Here is a 25,460-nt window from a genome sequence, read left to right as displayed (position 1 = left end):
ATGTACTCTTGAAAAACATTTTCCATATAAACTGTTAAACTTCTGCTGTGTTACTCTGGGCCAGGCCTTCATAACTGCACATCCAGATCAGGGCCATTCCACCACCCAACACTTTTCCCTACTTCAATTTGCCCCTCACCAGCATCACCACCGCCAAGCCACTGCCAGATTAATCTTCCAAAGATAACACATTCATCACGATTTTCGTCCCAACTTAAAAACCTATATTCCTCCCTTAGATCTAGAGCCTATAATAAACCTTATATCCCAGGGTTATTTTTTTTTATTTTTTTGCAGTATGCGGGCCTCTCACTGTTGTGTGGCCTCTCCTGTTGCGGAGCACAGACTCTGGACACGCAGGCTCAGCGGCCATGGCTCACGGGCCCAGCCGCTCTGCGGCATGTGGGATCTTCCCGGACCAGGGCACGAACCCGTGTCCCCTGCATCGGCAGGCGGACTCTCAACCACTGCGCCACCAGGGAAGACCTATCCCAGGGTTACTTTTAAGACCCTGAGAAAGCGGCACCAGTACCTGTCCCACCAAACCACCAGCTATTCGTCACTTCTTAGCCCACACCTCTGCTCCCACGTGCTCAGGAGCCTCAAGCAACCACTGTTACTCCAACAGTTGACCCTTGAACAGTAAGGATTTGAACTGCACGGGTCCGCTTATACGCAGATGTTTTTTAAGTAAATACTACATACTACAGTACCACACGATCGTGGTTGGCTGAATACAGAGGGCCAACTGTAAGTTACACACTGGAGGGTTGGAGCCCCTAATCCTTGCGTTATTCAAAGGTCAACTATACCTCCAAGCTGTTCTACCATGCAGCCCACTCTCCTCCCAGCCTGGATCAGCCTTCATACCAGCACACCTCTTACCAATTTTTTAAGGCCATATGCTTCCAGGAAGTCTCCTCCATCTCCTCTAGATCACAGCACAGCTCAACCCCTGATGCCTCATAGCATTTGAAGACTATGCTAGTTGGTACTAACTTATACCATTCTAGAATATTCTTTAGTTTCATGTTTATGAGGCCTGCTTTCTAACTAACTAATATATTTTTTAGAAACAGGGTCCATATTTTATAATTATGTTTATATTTTGAAGCTATAGGCATCTGTTAGGTATGTCGATATCTGAAGATGGACAAATAAGCGAGAGGGAAGAATTGGGAAGGGAGAAAGACGACACAGGGTATCAGAAAAGGAGAAGGCAACGATGGATCCAGGTGTCAGCAGAAGATCTGTCTCAACTGTGCATCATTTAGAAATACTTGATGAAGGGGCAAGAGGTGGGAATTACTTGGTTATTTTGCTATTGCCAATTGGTAAATCCCAAATTCTTAGTGTAACACAAATATAACACTTGAATGCATGCCTTTCATCAGTTTCTTATTTACAGCCAGACATTTCTTTCTATACGTTCTAAGTTCTTCATATATATGCAGGCAGAAAAAAAAATTCTAAGCAAGGTTAAATATTCAAACACAAATAGAAGATTGATAATGTTCCGTTTGATTTGTGATTTAAATCAAATGCTATAGGGAAAATTCTTTTCTGATGGCGTGTCCAAATCGTTGTGTTGCCACGGAACTTTTTTTAAAGAACCTGGTCTCTCTATAATTTACAAAGTAAAAAGTATGAAAAATTCAGGAACACGCCAACCCATCTTCGCCCTGTCCCTCTTTAAGTTCCCAAATCATCTGACACTGATTTTGAAGGGACTGTAGTGGATACTGTTGTGCACCACCAGACCTCCCTTTCAAGACAGAGGCATTCTTTCCCTTAGCTGCTCACGGCGCAAGAATGGGAACCCACCTCCTCTGAAGGCAGCTGCTTTGACCAGTGGACATGGCATGACACGACATGCCTCACTGGAAGCAAGCAATTCTGAATGGCCACCCCAGCTCCCAAGCCCCCTGTAGGCTCAGCTCAACACAATTCAACGAGTCCCTCCTTAATCACGCTCCCTCACTCCCTTACTCCTGAGAACGGTCCTCATAAAACTCCTCACATGCAAATCTCTACCTCAGTGTGTTTCCCAGGTAAACTGAATGAAGAGAGGGGTGCTAGAAATTTCACCGACACTTGTGGAAGTGCTCAGGCTGTCTGAGTAAAGGAAAACAGAAGCTAAGCTTCTCCCTCTCCTCTAAAATGCAAACAGCATAGAAAGTAGCTGTTTAATTATGATGTGAATGTGGAGACAGGCCAAAGAAAGCATCTTCCTTAGCACCTTATCTGTTATAAACAGAAAAAACAAACCAAAAAGTTAGTGTTTTTTTTCTAATCCACAGACACAGGAATAGCTGTATTATACCAAACTACTCTTTCACAGCCATCTTCTGTATTAGAATCGTATGTGTCTAATCTTCCAACAGTTTTATCATATACATTTTGTTCCGGAAGTGCCAATATATGAGAGAATCATCCAGGCAAGGAGCTACTCAACACAAGGGAACAAGATTTGGTCACAAAATGTCCCAGTGCACATACACAGCCACCAAAGGCTGCAAAGCACATCACATCCCTCATACGACAAAAGTGCAGCCATTAAGTACTTGAACCAAAAAGCCACAGAAACTACTCCCCGCAGAGGTGTAGGAACCGGTTCCCCCATCTGAGTGTGCCCTGAGTGACTTAAGCAATGGGAGGAAACACGTGTAAGTAACCTGTACCTGGTTTTCTATGGCTTTCCGGTTCTTTGGGTCGCTCACCACAGACAGCTGTAACTCCGCCATCTTCTTCATCTTGCTGTCCATATCTATCTTCTGAACGAGGTTTCTGGTCTGGTTCTTCAGCAGCCGAACTGTGTCCTCTTTGCCGTGCTTCTTTGCGAAAAGGGATGCGCAGGCCGAGTGGATGGCAGTGACCCAGTTCTCCAGATCTGTCTGGCTGGTGGCCTAAACACGGGGAAAAAAGCGATTTGGAATTGTTTCACCACAAAAGTGTTCTCCAAAGTGGCAGGCTGGGCTTGAATATGTAAATCCCCAAAGTACCTTCGCTTCATAAAAACTGTTTAATTTTAAAAACACACACTCAGGGCTTCCCTGGTGGAGCAGTGGTTGAGAGTCCGCCTGCCGATGCAGGGGACACGGGTTCGTGCCCCGGTCCGGGAAGATCCCACATGCCGCGGAGCGGCTGGGCCCGTGAGCCATGGCCACTGAGCCTGCGCGTCCGGAGCCTGGGCTCCGCAACGGGAGAGGCAACAACGGTGAGAGGCCCGCGTACCGCAAAAAAAAAAAAACAAAAACACACTCAACACAGGTCCACAGGCTTCCTTTACTCCAGAGGGCCTGTGAGAACATCGAGAGTGACACATTGCCCCAGATAGAACGGGAAGACAAGCTATTGATAGAATCAAGGTGTACACCAGCAATAGGGGAGGAATAAGAAAACCAGGGCATATCCATGCAGCGTGCATCACGCGGCTCTCTAAAAAGCGGTTTATCGCCATAATTTTAATACGATGAGAAAATATTAGGACTAAATGGTTACATTGTGAAGGCTGGATATGAAATTTCATCTATGTTATGGACTCAATTATGGAAAATAACGATAAAAGAACATTTTGGGGAGGACACAATAATATTAAAATAGTCGTCTGTGAATACTGGGAATATGGATAGCGGTTTTCTTTTTCTACCCTTCAGTACCTTCAGACACAATGACCATATAGTATTTTCATATAAGAATATTTTATTTTAAAAACAGTAAAGAAGGTCTGAACAAAGCAGAATGGGCAAAGATGTATGATTCTAAGCAGGCTGAAACGCACGTTCAGTTTCCCCTGATGCCCAGAGGTAACCACACACGTTCACACCACGAGGTTAATCCTCCAGTGACCTGGGGGATCGCACAATGGGAACTACCGGGAAAATTTCTTAAAAACTAAGGATATGAATCACAAAATAAAATATTCATTTCATACCTCCCCCTAAGTCCATGCAGATTTAATCCAATGTATTTACCTTTCCTACAATTCATATGAACACCAGTTTGTTACTTTGCTTTAAAGCACCACAGAAAGTTCAAGCAAACCTTTCTGTTAAAAGAAGGAAAATCAAACTCTTTTCAGTCAGGTCAGGTGGAGGACAGCAGTAAGGCTAGAGGCCCAGGGCCTTTACCAGGTTAGTGCTGGGAAATCCTATTGCCCAAAACACTTCACACAATTCTAGATTCCAAAGAATCTAGAATCAAAGGGGCCCAAAACAACTAATATTGTTCTACAGGGGCCCTGGGGGCAGCCAGGACCAAGTTTATCAGAGACCTGAATCGAGGACCTAGGAGGGTTTCCACGAAGCTTCCAGCCACACAGAATCTGCAGCTCACGTCGTGTCTACACCCAGTACTGGGTTTGGATTCGGAGGCATTTCAGAAGCACACTTCACTTCCTGGCTCTCACCCCCATTTCTCTGGAGTTAATTCATAATAACAACAGTCATAACAGTTAGAATTTCTTTAGCACTTAACACAGGCCTAATCATACTGTTTACCCTTAAAACAATCCTAGAAGCTATTATTATCCTACGGGTTGAAGGGTCTGAAGCTCAGAGAAGTTAAGTGTTGCAAGATGACTGCAGACTCAACGAGAGCACCAGGACCCACAGCTCAGCCTGACCCCGCCTTTGCTAGAAAGATTCTAAGAATCACAACAGTAGATAACCTGAATCTTAACGTCCTAAGACCACCTCCACAGGGTAATGAGACCCTATAGTATTTGTCAATGAGGGTTTTCCTAAAAAGCTTCTTCACTTCCACTGGGATTCCTGGGAAGAACTTAAGCCTCTACTGTCTATTTTCTCTGGGTTTTCACTTAAAAACTTCCACTCTGGGAACTTCGGATCTTGTACTCACTAGATCACGGACTAGTCCAGAACAGGACGGTAATTTTTCTCTCTTTGTATCCTGAAGGGCAGCCCAGGGGCTACAGCCTGGCATTTCAGGGGCAGGCATCCAAGAAGCGTTCGCTGGATGAATGGCTGCATTTCCAGCGACCCTGCGGTACCTGGCAGTCAGCAGAGGCCAATTTTCTTGCTTAAACCTTAATCCAAAGTCTGACAGCTTTGAGTCTATTTCAAATTGCTAAGTTGTGCCTCTTAATTCTGGTCCTTCTCATCCTAGCAGGACACAAGCCATCGCCTCCACCCTCCATTTAGAAAGCTCAGCAGAGGGGCATCATCAGAAAATCTACAAACAACAAATGCTGGAGAGGGTGTGGAGAAAAGGGGACCCTCCTGCACTGCTGGTGGGAATGTAAATTGATACAGCCACTATGGAGAACAGTATGGAGGTTCCTTAAGAAAACTAAAAACAGAATTACCATATGACCCAGCAATCCCACTATTGGGCATATACCCAGAGAAAACCATAATTCAAAAAGACACATGCACCCCAATGTTCACTGCAGCTCTATTTATAATAGCCAGGTTATGGAAGCAACCTAAATGCCCATCGACAGATGAATGGATAAAGAAGGTGTGGTACATATAAAGAGTGGAATATTATTCAGCCATAAAAAGCAACGAAATTGGGTCATTTGTAGAGACATGGTTGGATCTACAGACTGTCATACAGAGTGAAGTAAGTCAGAAAGAGAAAAACAGGACTTCCCTGGTGGCGCAGTGGTTAAGAATCCACCCACCAATGCGGGGGACACGGGTTCGAGCCCTGGTCCGAGAAGATCCCACATGCCGCAGAGCAACTAAGCCTGTGCGCCACAACTACTGAGCCTGTGGTCTAGACCCTGTGAGCCACAACTACCAAAGCCCGCAGGCCTAGAGCCCGTGCTCTGCAACAAGAGAAGCCACCGCAATGAGAAGCCCATGTACCACAATGAAGAGTAGCCCACGCTCGCCACAACTAGAGAAAGCCCACGTGCAGCAACGAAGACCCAATGCAGCCAAAAATAAATAAATTTATTTTTTTAAAAAAAAGAGAGAAACAAATATCGTATATTAACGTATATATGTGGAATCTAGGAAAATGGTACAGATGAACCGGTTTGCAAGGCAGAAATAGAGACACAGATGTAGAGAACAAACGTATGGACACCAAGGGGGGAAAGTGGTGGGAGGGGTGGTGGTGGGGAATGAACTGGGAGATTGGGATTGACATGGATACACTGATACGTATAAAATAGATAACTAATAAAAAGTAAAAAAAGAAAGCTTGGCAGTACCTGGAAAAGGTAGACATCTCCAAAGGAGTTGCTGAGGCAGAAGACATTTTCCTTCTTAGGATGTTCTGGGACGGCCTGCACTATGCTGTCTTCTGCAAACAGGGCACACCGAGGGGCACTACTCTGATCCATGGAATTCTTCCCGTAGGTCTCATAAAACAGCAGGGTGCATCCTGTGAAAGAGAGAAGCACTGTCCTCATCACATGTCCCGAGGATCTATCCAGGAAAGGAATGAGAAGTAAAGGATACAGACAGACAGAAGGAAGGAAGGGGAAGGGAAGGAGGGAGGAAAACAAAGAGAGAGAGAGACAGAAAGAAAAGACGAGAAAATAAAAGAAAAAGGAAAGGAAAGGAAAGAAAAGAAAAAAGAAAATGACTGAATAAGACTTTTTATCACAAAAGGAATTTTGGTATCTAAATTATGCCTAGTTGTGTTAGCATCAGCCCAGATGAAAATGAGATGTTTCTTGTAAAGGTAATAATGGTGATAACAATAGCGAGCATTTATTGTTGCTTACTCTGTGTCAGGAATTCTTCTAGGTATTTCACATGCTCTGGCTTATTTGGTGCCCAAAGCAGCCTTAGAAGGCAGGCGCAGTTATTAGTCCCATTTTACAGATGGAAAGCCTGAGAGTTTACACCACTTTGCAGGTCCCATAGCTGGACTGCAGTGGAGCAGGATCTGAACCCGGGCACGCTGACCACAGAGTGCCTCCTTCATAACCACAGCACCACACTTCTTAGGAGATCTAAACGCAGGAGACAGAAGAAAACCCCGTATTCATTAACTAAGCGAACTTCTACACTTAAAATGTGGGGTCACAAGAAACCGAGTTCTCCTGGGGCACTTTGCCGTTTGTGAGAAAGTACCCAGTTTATTCTCCAAATGCCACATAGAATAACTTAATTTTAATATATTCTCTTATCTCACAGTGATAGGAAATATTACTACCATCTTGCTAATTTAGACTAAGAGGAAAATGAAGCTACATGTCCCCGTAGTTTAAAACATTACCCTAAAGTGCCGCTACATATGCTTGCAGGTACATAGCTTTCCCCTAATAAGCTAATAAGATATTCTAGGCAGAAGTTACTAGGAATCTGTTTTGATAATTCGATAGGAATGCTTTCTAATGAGACGTAATTTCCCGGACCGGGGCACGAACCCGTGTCCCCTGCATCGGCAGGGGGACTCTCAACCACTGAGCCACCAGGGAAGCTCATGAGACGTAATTTTTAAGCAAATTCTAAAATACTCACAAGTATGTTTACTTGTTGAATATCCCTTAAAACCTTCAACCAATCAACATTTCTGAGCACTTCTCACGTGCTGGTAAGTGATATGGTACCATCATGATATGGGCACCATCCCTTGCTTTGAAAATATTGGGCTGGCCGAAAAGTTCATTCCGGTTTTCCCATAAGATGTTACGGAAAAACCCAAATGAACCTTTTGGCCAACGCAATACGTTTCATGCTGACAGTTAATGAAGCAGTAGCCTGCTTTCCCCTGCACTGTAAACGGATGGGGTCCACTTCATGGCTGCTTTACCCTACTGCATTATGAGCCTTCATTCATAGAAGTTTCCATGTTTTGAAAACTATCTCACTCTTACCAGTTTCACTTCTTCCCTTGAAAACAGATCTTAATTTGGACGCACAAGTTTATATAATGGAGCCCAGCACAGCACAGAAGCCAGGATCCAAAAACGCAGGACCCTGGCTCACGACAGCGCTTTCTCCCTCCATGGTACCTTCTGATCTCAAGAAGCACTGAGCGATCTCTCCTCCCACAATCAAAACTCACCCAAACACAGAAGCTGTGAGAGCCTCTTAGAACAAGGGAAAGGAGCAAGAGGTTTATGGCCAGAGCTACTGCGGCAGGTCTGAGCCTGTCTTTTCTTCCAGCCACGAATGGACTTAGAAACAGTCCCCAAGTCTTTCCATCGGGAAAAGCCTGTGCGACGTCCCATGACCATGGGACCCGAGGACAACAGAGCAGCACCAGCTCCACCCAACTCCCAATTCTTTCCAAAGGGTTAATGTTCACTTCCCAGCGCCCCTAACACTGAGCTCCCAGGGGCGGTGGTTTGAATCGAGGCATCTAGAGGAAATGAACGCAATCTTGGGCAGATGCCAGAACACTGCCAACCCTAACATCCCCCTACGCCCCACCGTGACAGCACGCAGCTCTCCCGCGGAAGCGTGAAACCAAAACAGGCCATTTCGCTTTAGAACCAGACCAGTATGTCAAACAATTTGCAGAATTCTGCTGCTATCGAATTTAAGGAACAGGAAATCAGTCTTAAGTCTGTTACATCGAGTTTAACTTAATCTGCATCTCTGAAGCGGGGGCAATGAGGCTAATGGAAAGGGGCTGCGCACCCACGTCAGCAGAGCCTCCTGTGCCCACCCCACCCCCCAATGCTGTGGCCGTCAGCCCTGCCCTGTCCACCTCCCCCACCCCAGGAGCTGGTGTCAGCCTGGGCAGTTGTCAGTGGAAGCAAAAAGAGGAAACAGATCAGGACAGCACTGGAAGCAGGAGAGGCTGTATTACTAGAAATATCACCAGTGAAAGGAGAGAAATTAGTCTCGGTCTCCCTTCAAATCCACCTTCTCAACCCACACTCATCCGTCCTCCCCTGTCACAGGCAGAATGACCAGCTTCTTAAACTTCCTTTATGAACACCCCTCCTGACCTCGGTTATGTACTGTGTGTTTTGAGGGACAGCTTTAACCCCCTTGCCAACTATTCTGCCCAGGAAGTTCCCTGTGAACCGCACGAAAATCCACTCACTGGAAAAGACAGATGGAAAGCAGAATTACCCTTGTTAAAAATTTATTACATCCTCCGAACCCTAAAAAACATTTGCGCCCTTAGCATACCTATACATTCGATGTAGGTGGGCAACCAGATGGTTGGCTGATAGCCGCTGTCTCTGAAAAACACTCTTTCTACTTTAGTTACATAGAAACTGCAAGGATAATTTAAAAATTCTGCTTAAATGTACGTGTGTGTGTGTGTGTACATATACACATATATGTTTTTAACTATGATTAAATGAAACCGTTAAGTCCAAATATTACAACTTGGATTCTAAGCCAAGAAAGTTGAATTCAACATATTGAATTCCCAGAGGAAAGAGGTGTAGAAAACCACATGGAAAAGGTTATGCTGGGAAAAAAACATCTCTATCCCATGCCTTTCCTTGGCTGCAAAGGAAACAAAGGGATGTGTGCTTTATAACATTTACCCCTACAAAGCACCCTTTATCCACGGGTCTTCAAGTGTTTAACCAGCAAGGGCCCAGGAAGGACTGTGGGTCTTGCAATCATCAGAGACAAGTCAGGACCATCCCTGCCCCCGAAGTCGGCAACCAGAAGTTCCCCGGGGAAGCTGCCAGGATGGAGGACAGGGTCCTGGAGACACCCTCTTCCAAACTTCAGTGATCCCTGCCTGAACTTCCCCCAGGAAGCCTCCAACACTCTGGCGTTGCACAAATGTCTCCAGTAGCAGGGAACTCAGGAAGAGGCAGTGGGTTTGTTTGTTGTTTTACTGTTGTATTTTTTACATTAATTCACAATCAGCTTGTCTTCCATTTATTAGTCTTATCCCAACCTCAGATGAACCAGAATAAATTCAGTGTCTCTTTTACAAGACTGACACATCCTATGCATGACACATTCTAGAATTCAGTGCACCCATTCTAAATACCGCACGAATGGGATGCAGCTTCAGGCTTTGAGTCACAAACAATTCCAGACGCTCATTCCCCTGAGGGGACATTTTTCACTCCCCTCTTCAGCTGGAACTTTTACAAGACCCACTGGCTCGTTTATGAACAAGTCTCCTGCAATATCCTGCCCCTAAGGAGAGAAACGGCCAACTCTGACCAGGGCAGAGGCAGGGGGGAATGATGGAGCTGCAGACGACATGACACCTCTAATGATGTGGCCAACAACCATGTGTGCTCTTTAAATCACATTTACTTTCATTTTAGCCTCATCACAGCGGAAACCCACTGTGAATGGCCTGCAAATCAAACCCTCAAATCTTTTTCACTTGGAATACTTTGCGGCTATACCTCCCTATCCTGTACTTGGGTTGCTCTTTGGTTATTAAACCTTAAAGCATCACTTATCCCTTCAAAATGTTATCTTGCTGGATGTGACCCGTAATTCCAACCTTCCAAATCTCTTCCGTCATCCAGTAGAAAACCCCACCTCTCCAGTACACCCAAGCTGGGTAAGCTCTTTGCCCTCCTCAGCCACAAGGTATCGCAAGGATCCAAATGCAGAAGTTGGAAAAGAGGACTGCATCCGTGTGGGATGCTGGGTCCTGGGTTTTATAAACCCTCCAGTTTGCTAGGGAAAGGAGAGGAGATGCCTTCGCGGGTGCACCTTGCCCAGAAAGGGGCTTCTGGGTAATTGTGAATTGACGCCAGCTCCCCAAGGCTCACAATTTCTAAATACGGGGAGCGCCGCAGACAGCTCCGGGCCTTCCACACTCGCTGCGTGCAGACGTGATTTCTGTTTCTGCCTTCTCCCATGACAAGGAAGGGTGGTGGCCGCTAATGAGGTTTGACTTTGCGCACCACACCAGGTTCCGCTGACAAAGAGTCACAGGACAGCTGTGAAGAAATGCCAGAGGCTGTGGGGCTGCTCTGTGTTCACATCTGTGTAAATCAACATGATGCTGACTCAGAGCCTTAGATCACTTCAAATAATCTATCCATCCACCATGAGCGAGGCGATTATAATTTTTTAAGTGGCAAATGCTTGCGAGAAAACTTTATCGTCTTAACAAAGCAAATGCTTTCTCCTATTTCCTCTGCATCAAAAAAAGAAGAAAAAAAGCATTTGTTGGTGACGACAGTTAGACTCTCAGTTCATAGAGGCGAGGTGACACAAATCAAATAATGCAGATGAAATTTAGTTGTACAAGCTGGGAAGGATACCTCTTTGGAGTTTTGAACACGCACAGAAATTCATGATCTGTATTCCAAATAACTAAACTACGTTTGGTAACTTATTTGGGGCTCCCCTCCCACCCCCAGATGCAGGAAAAGTATTAAAAGAATGGTACAGAAATACCTATAAAATAATGAGCAATAGTTATTAAATTCAATCATTACTTATGAGAATGAATAATGTATACGAATGTTAAGTGAGGCATATTATACAGGTTTGAGAAGGTATTTGTAGGAAAACAGGCTGGTAGATTCTGGATCAGATGCCTTCACGTGAACTCAGGTCAACACCACACTCACTGACACTTCCTAGGAAAGAGGACAGCGGAGGAAAGGACCCCAGGGGCTCTCTGGGTGGTGACGATCACTTACCTTTAAGTGTCACCCAGTACTGTTTCCATTTCCTCCGAGCCACCAGCTCCAGCTTCCTTTCCTTCTGCAGAGTGACGAGGGGTTTGAAGAAGAGCCACCCGGCTTTGCGCACCACCCCCTGTTCCTTCTCAAAGAGCAGGTCCAGTTGCTCCAAAGAGCTGAGCGAATCGCTGCTGGATTCGGCGGTCTCTGTGGACGTTTCGAGGTTCTCCGTGTTGGTCCTGCTCATTTCCAGCTCTCGCATGAAATTCTCGTAAATGTTCTGTTGCAGGGGATCGCTGCCGATCGCGTGAGCGGATTCGCTTCTGTGGGACAGGATCTGAGCCGAGCCCCCTGACCACAGGGATGCAGATGCCTGGGAGGGCCCCTGCACGTCCACATTCAGCCCATCCGAGCGACTGTCAAAGTAGTCACTGCCCTCCTTGGATCTCGGCTCCTGTGAGCAACACAGATGACCACCCGTCAGAGGTTACATATGACCAAAGCACCCCTTCCCCAATACGGCATACGTGTTAATAGTGTGGTTTGCTAATACTACTGCTGCAAAGCAAGATTCTTTTTTTTTCTCTAATGCATCTTTAACCATCAAGTCTGCAAATCAGAAAGAATTATAGAAACAGTATTGCTCAACCCAACGTATAGCCTGTGGAATCAATGCTTAAAAAATGTAAACCAAATAACCCTGACTGCCCTAAATCTAACCCACAGTTAGCATCAAACAATGAACTAGTATATTCAAAACACACTAGCGAACATTTCTGGACTGATCCTTCTTTGCTAATTGAGAATCAGTATCTTCCGGGAACGAATTCGTGTTCTTGCAGTCTTGTTCTTCTTCTGGATCATTTTTAAGCTAAATTAGACAAGCACTAGTTCCACACTCAAGGAGGGCGTGGTTTATACAAACTTTTCTTCCCCTCCCCACAGTGAACAGTCTCAGCTTCTCACCCCCTTCCAAGGTCTAGACACTGAGATCTCTAGCATCGTATTTTCCCTCTTTGGACAGTGAAAACCACGCACCTGGCGTTCCTTATCCACAAAGGGTAGTGGTTACCAACTGTAGCTTTTACTTCGTAACAAATATTTTTTACTTTGGAATTCTTTCATGAAAGGAATGTACTATTAATTCATTCACATTGTTTTATTTGAACACCTATTTTAAGCACTGGCAATACCAAAGCATGATTCTTTAATATTTATTCTGCCACAAAATCAGACACAGGCAGTTCTAAATAAAAATAATATTTATTCTAATAACCGCTGCCCCCCTTAGGACAACATGCACTGAACAGTGAATTGGCCATGTACAGAGATGAAAACACAAAGGTTTCCTCTAACGTCTAGATTAGAAGTCTAGACATTCAAGAAGAATAACTTGCATAGAGGCCATTCATTGGTCAACAGCAGTAAGGAAATTTTTCAGCAGAAAGTGAGCTAATTTATGACTTAAAAGACACTGACATTCCAAACTTACGGCTTAAATTAAGGTAACTCTGCAGAGAGACTCTAATACTCAGAGGCTAGTGGGTTTTCCTTCTCCATTAAAATAAAAAGGAGGGAAAACAGGATCAAGGACCATTGACTAAAGACCTTATTTTGAATATTCCCCTGTGTGGAGGGGTTTTCTTTTCAGAAACTTCATCCAGAAATCAAGTCGCAATTAGTTGCTTCTTTTGCAGGAAAATCATCAATAGAAAAGTGCTTCTAAACACCCAAGGGCTACAAGCAACTGAGCCCCAAACATAGCTGTTACTAATGAAAATATTATCTTCCGCTCTGTTTATATACTATGTCCCATAATCAGATTTATTTATACACTGATGCTTATGCAAGAACAGAGCAAATAAGCCAGCTGTGGTGAGTCACTTGGACAGGAAACTTTCAACATAGTTTAAGGGTTTTTTTTTTTTTTTTTCAATTGTCACTTTGTTGCTCTTCAAAAGTTCTTAGGAGATGAAGGAATACTTCTAATTTAGCTAGTATTGACATTATTTCAGCTATAAATAGGAGTCTCTGACTCACAGCCCCAAAACACTGGGATTGCCTCTGGTACCCAGCTAGAGCTATAATGGGGTGTTTCAAACCAAGCAGAGCCCTGCCAGAGAAAGGCATCAGGTGGCAAACTTAAATGTAACCTGTTAGTACTCCTGACACTGTTCCTCATAAGAGGGAGACTTAAAGTCACAGCGCTAACTTCTAAATGTTCAACTAGAGCAACGCAAGACAAATTTTCCTCCTTGACAAATGGAGAAAGATCGCATTTTAGCATCCATAACTGATTCTTATACACAGACATGAACTTTCCTGGTCTCTAATAAATTTGTAAAGCTTCCCATCTAGAATCCTAATAGCTAGTGACTCATTTTCAGGCTAATAGGAAGGAAGGAAGGAGAGGGAGAGAGGGAGGGAGGGAGGGAGGGAGGACAGTTCCTAAATAGTCGGAGCTGGATTTCCTGATCACTGTGCTATGGGTGTGAAACTAAGGGGCTATGTTAGACATGTACATAAAGAAGTCTGATTTCCATTTCCACCCCCACTGGATAATCGTAAACAATGGATAACATAACGATGACAAGAGCACTACAGCAAAGAGTAGAGAGGAATTCAAGAGATGTCACTAAATTCCTTTAGAGCTAAAGGAAAACTCTTATCACCATTCCTCACTCTCTAGGAAAAAGTACCAAATTTACTATGTCATTCTTCGTATGCTATTGTCCTTTTCACAGTAATGGCCACTGGTCCTCTGCAGAAATTCCCTGTGACTATGTAGCCCTCAAAGGGCAGTGAGAGCCTAAAATTAAGATGGGCAGAAAGCCGGAGTCTCTGTGTCCTGAATCTCCTCTGTAAGAAGCTCTGCAGCAGTAGTCACTGCTACCCCTCAAATATATCTGGTCCTCCCCTAGGGTACACGGCAGGACCATTCCCTACTCCCCACCCCCCCTCCCTTGGAGTTAGGCAAGGCCACGTGACTTGCTTTGGCCAATAAATGCAAACAGAAGTGAAACATGTCACCCCTGAGTGGGAGCTTCAAAAGCCAACACACGGTTCTTTCTCCCTCTGCCACAGAGGCTTGCGGTGTGCCAGATGGTAACTGCTCTGTGGACCTGGGGTCCCAGAGAGGAACAATGCCGACCAGAGTTGCAGCTTGAATGAGACAAAGACTTCGCTTGCGCTAAACCTCAGAGAACTGCGGGCTTTTTGTTACCTCCGCATAACCTAGCCCACCCTGACTGACAGAATGGAAAGTTTACCCAGGACAGGAGCAAGGCCTCACAGGTCTCAGCAAGGCTGCATTAGTGTGAATAGCTTACCAGCATCAAACACATGCCCTTCTACAGCACATGTGTGTTCCCTCCCCCTCCCTCTAGCTTTGAATAGTGTGATATTCTTTCTCAGCTATGTAAGTTTTTCCACTGATTCATCTGCTTTCAGCCTCTAACTCCCCAGAGTGGTTGAAAACCCTATAAAAAAAAGGACTGCTCTTTTTACGTCACTTTTTTCTACAAAGTCAAAACAAATATGTCTACCCATCATAGGAAGATTTTCCAAGCCTCAGCCCTGCTGGCATACAGAAGTCTGCGTGTGTAAGAGGATAAGCATTTGGTCCTTACTATAGTGTACTGTCACCAACTTTGCTCCTATGCACTGACTACATTTTTTAAGGATCCAAACTTTGTCTTCACGTTCAACTGTAAAAGAAAAACAAAGGCCAGGGCTTCCCTGGTGGCACAGTGGGTGAGAGTCCGCCTGCCGATGCAGGGGACACGGGTTCGTGCCCCAGTCTGGGAAGATCCCACATGCCGCGGAGAGGCTGGGCCCGTGAGCCATGGCCGCTGAGCCTGTGCTCTGCAACGGGAGAGGCCACAACAGTGAGAGGGCCGCATACCGCAAAAAAAAAAAAAAAAAAAACAAAGGCCAGAGTTCCCTGGTGGCCTGGTGACTCGGGTTCAATCCCTCGTCAGGGAACTGAGATCCCAGAAGCTGCACGGTGCAGCCAAACAAAAAAAAAGAACAAAAAAGCAAAGGCGTGGCCAACGGAAGTGGCACACTTACCAAAAAAGTACATTTTGCTCACCTTTATAAATTATCAAAGTTTGACACAAGCAAAACTCAAAAGCTGCCTTCCTAGGCCACTTTTCAAAAATACAAGATAGTTTATTATCTTAATATTCAGTAACCCCAAAGTAATTACTAGTGGCTATCAACAGTACCTCGGCCATGTGGCTAGGTGGAAAACGCACACCTTTGAGCTTTGGCAGAAGTGGCTTTGGCCCTGGCTTCTCCCCTAATGAGCCATGTGTCTTCAAACTCCTTGAATATTAGTTTCTTCATTTTAAAATGAGAGGGAGTCCTTTCTAGCTTTCACATTCAGATTCTTTGATTGTAACCCGTCTGTTCTTAACTTCACAGGCTTACAGATCATCCAGTTAAATCTTTGGATGATACAGACTTGAAGGAGGTTCACTTCCCAGGGTGGCTGGGCAGCGAGGTCCTGCATGGGGCAGAATGTGGTCAATTCACAGTGGCAAAGGGTCTGCTTTGGACCTGAATGGAAACGGAATGAGACACAGCAGAGCCGAGTGTAAGCCAGGCCACAAGCACAGATGAGAAACATGCAAATAAGAGATGTGGAAGAACAGGCTTAAGGGCCACAGCAGATGAGAGCTGAACACTAGTCGACAACACAACACTTGCATCAAAAAGACGGGAAAGCTGTCTGTGTGGGACTGCAGCTCCCCAGAAAGTAGTTCTCTCTCCAATTATGCTTGACTGCTGTCAGTTGTTTGGGAAATGGCAGCTGAGAAAAAAGGTCAAAGAAATCTCTACTACAGCACTTAGCAGTTTAGCATGAAGAAGTAACAAGTAAGGAGGGAGCAAATGACTATATTCAGGGGTATGAAGAGTTCTGTAATAGGAAAACAGTCATCTATTCTTCATCTCTGTGTAGAGGAGGAGAAAAGGGCACAAAGTACAATCTGGGGGCAGGGGGCACGCACCTCATACATAAGAAGGAAATAACTAATGGTAAATTTCATAGATCTGAAACAATCTGCTCAGGGAAGTTATTTTCTATCCCTAAAGCTCTATGCAATTTTATAAGTATATATCTATCTAGGATGGTTTAAATGCAATTCTACTAGAGACAAACTGGTCACTCAAATTTCCTTTAACAATCTGACTTATACTGAGTTAAAACAAAACAAAACAAAACACTTTCTCCCTTCTATAAATGATTAAAAGTAAAAACAAACAAAGAGCAAGCAACTGAAAACCTAGAAATCCCGTTACTTAAGAAGGCAAACTATTACTTTCCTTCCTGATGTCGAAGTCATTTTGTTTCCCCCATTCAAACTTTATATGCCCATTAAAAGGGTTACTGTCATCATCATGATTCTTATTTTCTCAACATCATCATACTTTTGCTATTCCACGTACTTAGGTCAAGATGTTTTCAAAACTGTTAGCTGCCCCATGAGGAGGTGGTGAGATTATACATATAGATAGATCACCCACATTTTTCTTCCTGATGTACCAACTGAACAACAGGAATTTTAATTTCTCCAAAGTAATATCGAGCTCAGCAAGGCTACTCATCCAAAAATGACAACGATCTCTCTCTCTTCCTTTCTGTTTAGGCTTTAACAATGAGCTCTAGCAAAATACTCAGATAACCAATTCATTGGGGAAGTCTCTCCAACACTGTCTTTTCTAAGAACCGTTTGGCCAGGTCTTGGGATGCGGCCTGTGGGGTTCATACCAGAGTCCAGGAGACGAGACTGGACAGAACCCGGGAGACTGAAGTCGAGGGGTAAGAATGAAAATGCACATCTGAAGCAAAAGGAAAGAAAGAAAACACACACGCACATACACCTGCAAACAAGATGTGCCGTGACTTAGGCTAAACTCTTCGCTCTCACGAGTTCATTCAAGCCTCAGGACACGCTCTGCAGTAGCTTCTGCTAACTTGCCCATTTTGCAGATAGAAAACAGAAGAGCATCTTTCCTGGCGCTCCAAGCCTGACTCACCTGGAGTCTTCTTTTCTTTCTGGAGAGGCTTCCCGTCCAGTCGCTGATGCGGCGCATCCTGGCTTTCAGGGTGTCCTTCTTGGAGGGCTCCTCGCTCAGGGCCCTGGACTTGCGGCAGGGAAGGGTGAAGGAGGCGAACTGCCCGGGCTCCCCGCGCTCCACGCGGGCCGGCACGTCTATGTCGGAGGCGAAGGAGACGCGGGCGCTGAGGCTGGCGCGCGTTCCCATGTAGTCGTCGGAGAGCCGCAGGGCCGCGGGTGCCAGGCTCCCCAGGGTGGCGTCCGGGTAGGGTTCCCGGAGGGACGAGAGGGAGGCGCTTTGGCTGAAAGGCTTTGGAGCATCCCTGGGCGGGAAGCCGGCGTGGAGGCCGGGCTCGGGCTCCGGTGTGCCGGGCGCCGCGAAGGAGCCCTCGGCCTCGCTGACCTCGCCGGCCGGGCCCCAGGGCGAGTCGTACCAGGAGGACTCGGAGCTGAGCGAGCTGCCCTTGCTGGAGCGCGGGCGCGCGACGGTGGCGGCGGCGGCGGTGGCGGCGGGGGAGGCGCGCGGGCTGGGCGGGGCGCCGGCCGAGTAGCGCAGGAGCTGCACGGGGCCGCCCGAGGCTCCCGGGGCCGCGGCGCCGTGCTGGCCGCCGCTGTGGAATTCCACCCGGAGGCACCCATCCAGCTTGCCCAGTGTCTTGATAAGCACCCTGGGGCTCTTGCGGTCCTCGCTGGGAGGGGTGGACGCGACGCTCTGGTCCCTGCCGTAGCAGTTGAGAAGGTGCCCATTGCAGTCCCTCGAGGCCGCGTGGTTATCCGCCGGTGGGTGCCCGACGTAGTGGAAGCCGTTCTCGGGGGAGAAAGCAGCATCGTTGCCCTGGAAATCCGATGCCGAGGCATTTGTCCTGTGCTTGGAGTAGGCACTGCCTTTGGAGACTTTACACGAAGGGCCACCTGGTCGGGATGCATAAGGCTGATTGCTCTTGAAGTGAGAAAGGCAGCTTCGGGCCAGCGACCTGGACTTGTACCCGGCTCCGCTGCTTCCGTGACCCCATCCGTGCAATGACTTGTCATCCTTTGTATGAAGGCCACGGATTTTCAGGGAGCAAGGCTTTTGCTTAGCACCAGTAATAGTATTGCTATGATTTTTAGATCCTTGAAGGGTGTACTGACTCTCGGAGTTCCCCATTTTAACCTAAATTAAGAACAGTAGCATTGGTAAGACTCACGACCTAAATTACCTTCCACTATGACAGAACTTTCTAAAACTACGTTCTTCACATGACAAAGGAACCAAGCAACTTCTTTCTGAACCTGACACAACTCAGAGACGTAGGGACAAGAGTGACGTACGGAATTGGTTCTCCTCCTAAAATGCAGGTCATCAGCCAGATGAACAGTACTGCCCGCTCCTGTGCTGGTGATTTTAAGCGCACAATCTGTTGTCTGATGTTAATTCAGAAACTGAACAGGCACAGGAATCAGCTTAAGACAAGAGACCTCCTATAGGCGTGGTATTGGGAGGTTTTGAACCAATGATTCTTGAAGAGAAAAATGAGGGAAAAATATCTTACTCTGTCACTCCAATATAATGATTTTTCAGTGACCACACAGATATATTTTCATTATACATAAGCTACTGGAAGAGTTCATACCATACCCCAATATAAGTGATTACTGCTGAAAAATGACCACATTTGTAATAACATGACTCTGGGTACCATACTATGTTGGAACTTTCATGTACCACACAGAGTAGGATATCAAAAAGGATAAGGCCTAGAAGTTCTCAAAAACTAAACTGAGATGGAAAAAAGGGGAGGAAAATACAAGCTCTCATTTGGGACAGAAAAACATTTTAATGAACCATCTCTAGAGCTTTTCTAAAGACTTTCAGGGTTCTCACTTTAGGACCTGATGACAGAAAAAAGTCTGAAGCTGACTTGTTAGAATGTGGGTATTAAAAAAAAAAACGGTTAGATTCTTTCAATTCCCTTTAACACCCCAATTTGCTTAAGGAGTCTATTAGTTAAGCCAAATTCAAGGTGAAACTTGATCCAAACCTCCCCCCCCACCCCACCCTCAGTTTTTTATTTTAACCAGTATCACTGTTTGAGGCAAGTTGGAGGCGATGCTTCCACTCATGTCTCCAAATATATGTAGCAGGCTTTTCATTTTAATTCTTTTGTACCTAAGAACGTACAGCCACAAAATTCAAAAGGGCTGACGTTTCTTTGGTGACAATTATCAAACACAGTTTAAAACGCAAATAATGGGAACAAATAATTAAACCTTTACTAATCCCCCAAATCACAGTCACGCAACTAGACATGAACCGCAGCTCCCATGAGCAGGATTTACCTGCAGTCTGGTCTGTGCGCTGAGGGAGATTAATGGTCAGTCGACTTGACAGGGTCCTGGGAGCAAGGCAGCATGGTTAGCAAGTGAGAGGAGTGAGTCCATGAAATGATCCTGAAAAGCAGAAATAGGAGTAAACTCTGTCAAGCTTTAACACCCATTAAACGAAGGTTTCATGTCAGTTACCTGAAGAAACAACAGGTGCCCAGAATCCCTGTCAAAATAATAAATGGAATGTCTGTGAGCAGCCTGATCCATCGGGGTTGTTCGGAAGATGTGAAGGAAGCCAGGACCAACCCCTCCCCCCACCCCTCCCCCCACCCCTCCCCCACCCCTCCCCCACCCCCCAACCTTGCAACGGCCTTTCACTCCACACAGTCTGCATTCAAATGTACGCCTTTGTTTCAGGGGAGAGCAGGTGAAAGTGCTGCCCTGAGTCATGGCTCATCTGTCACCACCGCTAGGAAAACAACTCACAGAAGCACCGTCCTGCTATGGCGAGAACGGGTCCCTGTTCCCCATTTGACGAAGCAGCAAAAACAAAACCCAAAATGTAGAGTCGCAGGGAAACAGCCCTTGGCTAAAATAATGCGGGTCAGAGAGGCAGACCCGGTGGATGAGATGAAAAGGTTTTCTCCAGCACCTGCTTGGGTCTCACTGCACAAGGCTAGAGGCAGGAAGCCCACCTTTGAGGGAAAGAGGAGGGGGGCTTGGGGTGCCGCCATCTGGCTGTGCTCATTGCCGGACACAAAGCCTTTATTTCTGCCACAGACAGAGCGAGCAGAGCAGTGAGGGGCCACTAGTGACTTTTTTCCTCTTAAAATTTTTATTTGTCATTGTGGTACAACACATGTAACATTTACCATCTGAACCAATTTCAAGTGTACAGACAGTAATGTGAAGCACGTTCACATCGTTACGCAGTCCGTCTCCAGAATGCTTTTCATCTTGCAAAACTAAACCTCCTACGTTAAACAACTCCCCACCTCCCCCCCTCCCCCCTCCCCCCAGCCCCTTGTAACAACCCTTCTATGTTCTGTCTATGAATCTGACAGCTCCAGGCACATTATGGAAGCGGAATCATACAGGATTTGTTGTTTGTGACTGGCGTATTTCACTTAGCATAATGTCTTCGAGGCTCACCCGTGTTGCAGCAGGCATCAGAATTTCCTCCCTTTTTAAGGCTGAATAATATTCCATTGTATGTGTACACAATTCGTTCATCCACTCATCTGTAAATGGATACCTGGAGACTGCTTTCTACCTCTTGGCCACTGTGAATAATGCTGCTGTGAACACAGGTATACAGATATCTCTTCAATACTCTGCTTTTACTTCCTTTGGGTATATACCCAGAAATGGAATTGCTGGATCATATGGTAATTCTAGTTTTCATTTTTCAAGGAGCCACCATACTGTTTCCCATAGCAGCGGCACCATTTTACATTCCCACCAACAGTTCACAGACTTCTAATTTCTTTACATCTTCACCAATACTTGTGATTTTCTATTTGTTTTATATAGTGGCCATCCTACAGTAATGAGATGATATCTTACTGTGGTTTTGATTTGCATTTCCCTAATGATTAGTGATGTTGAGCATTTTTTCATGGTTTATTAGCCACTTGTATAGCTTCTTTGGAGGGTTCGATGGTGACTTTTAAAGTTCATGAAGCACTAGCACGGGAACTAAGTATGTCCAGTGAGGCCAAAGACACAAGTCTATCTGGGATGATCCACACACACACATTTTAAATTGAAAAAAACATTTTTTAATGTCAAAGATTTCCCACTTAGGCATCAGCAGGAGATCTAACAGCCTTTATAAAGACTGAGGCCAGCATCTAACTAACAAGGTCTGAAATGGTACCTACTACGTTACTGACCACACCTTCCCGTGGGCAGCTCTCCCGTACATCTAAAAGGCAGAAGAGCCACTGGTTGAGCTGCCACTAAAAAGTGGCCCCCGTGATACCTCTGACACAGGAGCTAGAACACAAGAACCCCACCTTTTGAAACTTCAAAACCTGAGTTGTCTGTCTTTTCTCAGCTACACTCTTTTAACACAGGAACTAAAAGTGGCCAGAGAAGCTCCCAGCTGCCGGGTCTCAGACCTCACACAATAAGCTGATGGGCGTGAGCCTTTGTGTTTGTGTACTTTCATCAAGACCAAGGTCTAGGGATGACGCACAGGTGAAAGTCTCCTGGGCGGCTCTTTGTCAGGCCCTTCTGATCCCAGATCACGTGCCCAAAGACGAGCACACACGGCACTGGCTTAAGGCCCCCAACCCAGCGGCATAACGCTGCCGCTGAGAGAGGGTCCCGCTGGGCCAGCCGCTCAAGGACACACAAAGACAGGGGTTCAAAGGTGAAGAATGGCTCAGGGTTGTAAGTTTATGCCCCAGCAGCAGATTGTAACCTCAACTTGTCTTACTCCTTGTGAAGTTAAATAGCTTAATTTAAAATTTCATGTCCTATTTTAAAACACATAGCCCTGAACCCTGTCCTTTCTGAGGTGCTGTCCATTAAGGTCTGCAACTTTGGGACTCACAGAAGCATTTAATAAACACCTGTTGAATTGAATGAAAGCAATTTCACCTGTTAGAAGGTTGATCTGGGCACAAACTAAGAGCAGGAATCATCCCAACAGGATGTGGCTGAAAGACTGATGTATTAATCCATGAGGCGATGTCTCAGTAGTTAACACAGTACTGCCTGGAGAAAAGCCGAAAGGCAGATACAACATGCAATGTGACACGTGGACGATGCTGACCAGCTGTTCAACACCCCTAGTCAATCAATCCCACAAAGGGAAAACAGCCTTAAACTGTAGCAAGAAGAATTTATCTAATATTTATGAGGAATTTATTGACAGAGAAGGGTAATCTCTGAGGGAAACTTTAGATCTGTCCCTGAGGAGTTTGGCAAATTGAACTGCTATTTATCTGTCATACTTCAGCTGTGATTTTTTTGTCTGAAAGCAAGAGAATAAACAGGTCAGGTTTTCTGCAACCCTGACTCTCTGAACTTTTACTAAGGGAATATTATGGTATTTAAGTTAAAAAAAAAAATTTTATTGATAGAAAGCAGGCTGACAATATCAAAATAACAGATTTCCTGTGAAATTTTTTAAAAAGAAAAGAAATAGCTAAAAGCCCCCAAGAGAAAAAAGCATGCACACTGGTACACTAACCTGCAGTAATACGTATCAGGTACGCTAACGTACAAGGCCCACAGCTGACCCAGAGAAAATTTACGTGCGTTACTCAGGAATAAATGAGAGGGTGCTAAGACTGTGTGGATCTCACAAATATTCTATGCTGTGTATATACTTTTTTTACAATTATTTTTTATTTATTGAATAATTATAATAAAATATTGGCATTTAAAAAAATTGATCACCATCTCCTGAACCTAAAAACAACTCTTGTCTTTTGTTTTCTACATTCCCTTCCAATCCCCAATCTGATGAATGTGCTATGTAGCTTTTTAAGCTAAAATCACAAACAAGAATGGAAGTTTTTTTCCTTTTTTTTTTTAAATTCAAGTCTAGTTGATTTACAATGTTGTGTTAGTTTCAGGTGTACAGCAAAGTCGTTCATATACATATGATTCAGTTATATATATGTATTTATATGTATATATATATCTCTCACATACACATTCTTTTTTAGATTCTTTTCCCTTATTCTTTATTACAAAATATTGAGTATAGTTCCCTGTGCTATACAGTAGGTCCTTGTTATCTATTTTATATATAGTACTGTGTACATGTTAATCCCAAACTCCTAATTTAAACTTTTTAAAATTGCAATCAATTACCACCCCAGAAATGTCCGGCAATGTGGAGGAATTCCACAAATACGTCATCAGAATCCCAGCAGCCACTGTGACCTACTGAACCTCACAGCAGGAAACTTCTAGGAGGAAATTCAAGATTTACCTTTTCTTCACTTGCCTTGAGCTTGGCCTTGAACTCATGTGTCAGACTGGCAAATTCTCTGCTTCCACATAATATAGAGTTCAGAGCAAAGGAAACTAAAATCCTCCAACTCTGCTTGGTCTCCGCCTGTGCCGGCTGCCCAGATGGAGCAACTACAGGGAAATCAGAGACAACCCGAGCAGGCCAGATGGGGCTGTGCGGAGGGCTGGGGGCTGACTGGTGATGGCAAGCAGAACGGAGGCGTGGGGACACGGAACAAAAGCCAGACTTACGCCTTGGCGAGGCAGTTAAGGGGAGCTCAACAAGATACCAACAAGGCTTCTCACGTAATTTTAGAAAGATTTTTATACTGAAAGAGGAGCCTCATCACTGGACAAGACAAACATTTCGGATAGTGATAAGAGCTGGAAAAAAGATAAGAAAAGGACTAACCATTAATCATAACAATATCTACTTGGTTCCCTTTACTGAGGGGTGGGAGGCTGAGGGGAGCTTCACTCATTAAGGAGACAAATCTCAGAATCCTTGTCTGGTTTGTGTCACAGAACTTGGGTTTAAGACCTGCTTCCAGCTCTTAAATAACATGTGAGTTTTAGGTCGAACTACTTATGCTTTCTGAATCTCTTTTTCCCCATTTGCAACTTGAGGATAAAAATATCTGTCCTACCTACTTCATGGATAGAGAATCAAGTGTGGAAATATATGTGAAACCACCTAAAAAACTGTGGAACACAAATATACAGTACTATTATTAATTTTTAGTGATAAATTTAACTTGGTGTACTACGATATCAGATCTTATAACAGTCTGCTGTTTCATTTTATTAACTATTAATCAGTACATTAATTATTACATGTTTATTATATAAATTTGGAACTTTCCAAGTTCCATTGTTAGCACTGATTTTGATCAATTCCCCAATAGTTACAGCATATAAAACTATCTAACTTGCCACACATGTGTCAAATGTCAACAGAAACAATGACACAAATCATGTACTTGTATTATTACATGCTAGGAAGTGTAGAAATGTAACCTAAGTGTTCACTGAACAGCTGGCGAATCTCAGCCACGGCGATGTTGGTCCCCAGGGGACATTTGGCAATATCTAGAAACATTTTTGGTTGTCACGCTGGGGCGCTGGCATCGAGCAGGTAGAGTTCAGAGATGCTAAAGATCTTACAACGCACAGGACAGTCCCCACAATAAATAATTACTTGACTCCATACGTCATTAGTGTTGAGGCTGAGAAACCCTGCCTTAAAATGTTACTGCCTGTCTCAGTAAAAACACTAAAATACAAGAACAAATATGCCGGAAAATCTAAAACCAAAGCATTCAAACTCTGTCAAGGACCCAAACTTACTAACAAACTCTGTAAATACAGCCTGAAGCTGCTTCTCCCATCTTGCCTCCAGGAAGCGCACTCCAAATGCACCGATACCCGGACTCGAAGGAGCTCATTTCTAATCATAAGAAAACTTGAACCCAATTTGTATGAAGAGGCAGGAGAAAGGAACATCTGGTCTCCATAGGAATAGTGCTGAGGGAGCGTAACCCTTATAAATAAAGTGGGCAGAAAGCGGGCTGCTGCTAAGGGCGTCAAAAGCTAAGTAGCCATTGTGG

General features: G+C 44.9%; 1 protein-coding gene across 6 annotated transcripts in view; it reads right to left on the bottom strand.

The window, feature by feature from the left end:
- TIAM2 (TIAM Rac1 associated GEF 2) overlaps positions 1–25,460 on the bottom strand; it is a gene marked incomplete at its 3' end in the record, with an annotated part of 230,178 nt that overhangs the window by 91,854 nt on the left and 112,864 nt on the right. For all 6 annotated transcript variants that reach the window (XM_079939028.1, XM_079939027.1, XM_079939029.1 and 3 more), the window contains 5 exons: positions 19,894–20,004; positions 17,555–18,727; positions 11,528–11,963; positions 6,185–6,357; positions 2,682–2,906 (listed from right to left, as the gene is read on the bottom strand). In XM_079939028.1, the coding sequence (XP_079795154.1) occupies positions 2,682–2,906; positions 6,185–6,357; positions 11,528–11,963; positions 17,555–18,721 (2,001 nt within the window). In that variant the 5' untranslated portion in view covers positions 18,722–18,727; positions 19,894–20,004. The remainder of the gene's footprint in view (positions 1–2,681; positions 2,907–6,184; positions 6,358–11,527; positions 11,964–17,554; positions 18,728–19,893; positions 20,005–25,460) is intronic.

Source organism: Stenella coeruleoalba (assembly GCF_951394435.1).
Source record: "Stenella coeruleoalba genome assembly, chromosome: 12".
Lineage (NCBI taxonomy): Eukaryota > Metazoa > Chordata > Mammalia > Artiodactyla > Delphinidae > Stenella > Stenella coeruleoalba.
Note: the sequence above shows the minus strand (reverse complement) of the source record. Positions and strands in the feature narration are given on the sequence as shown.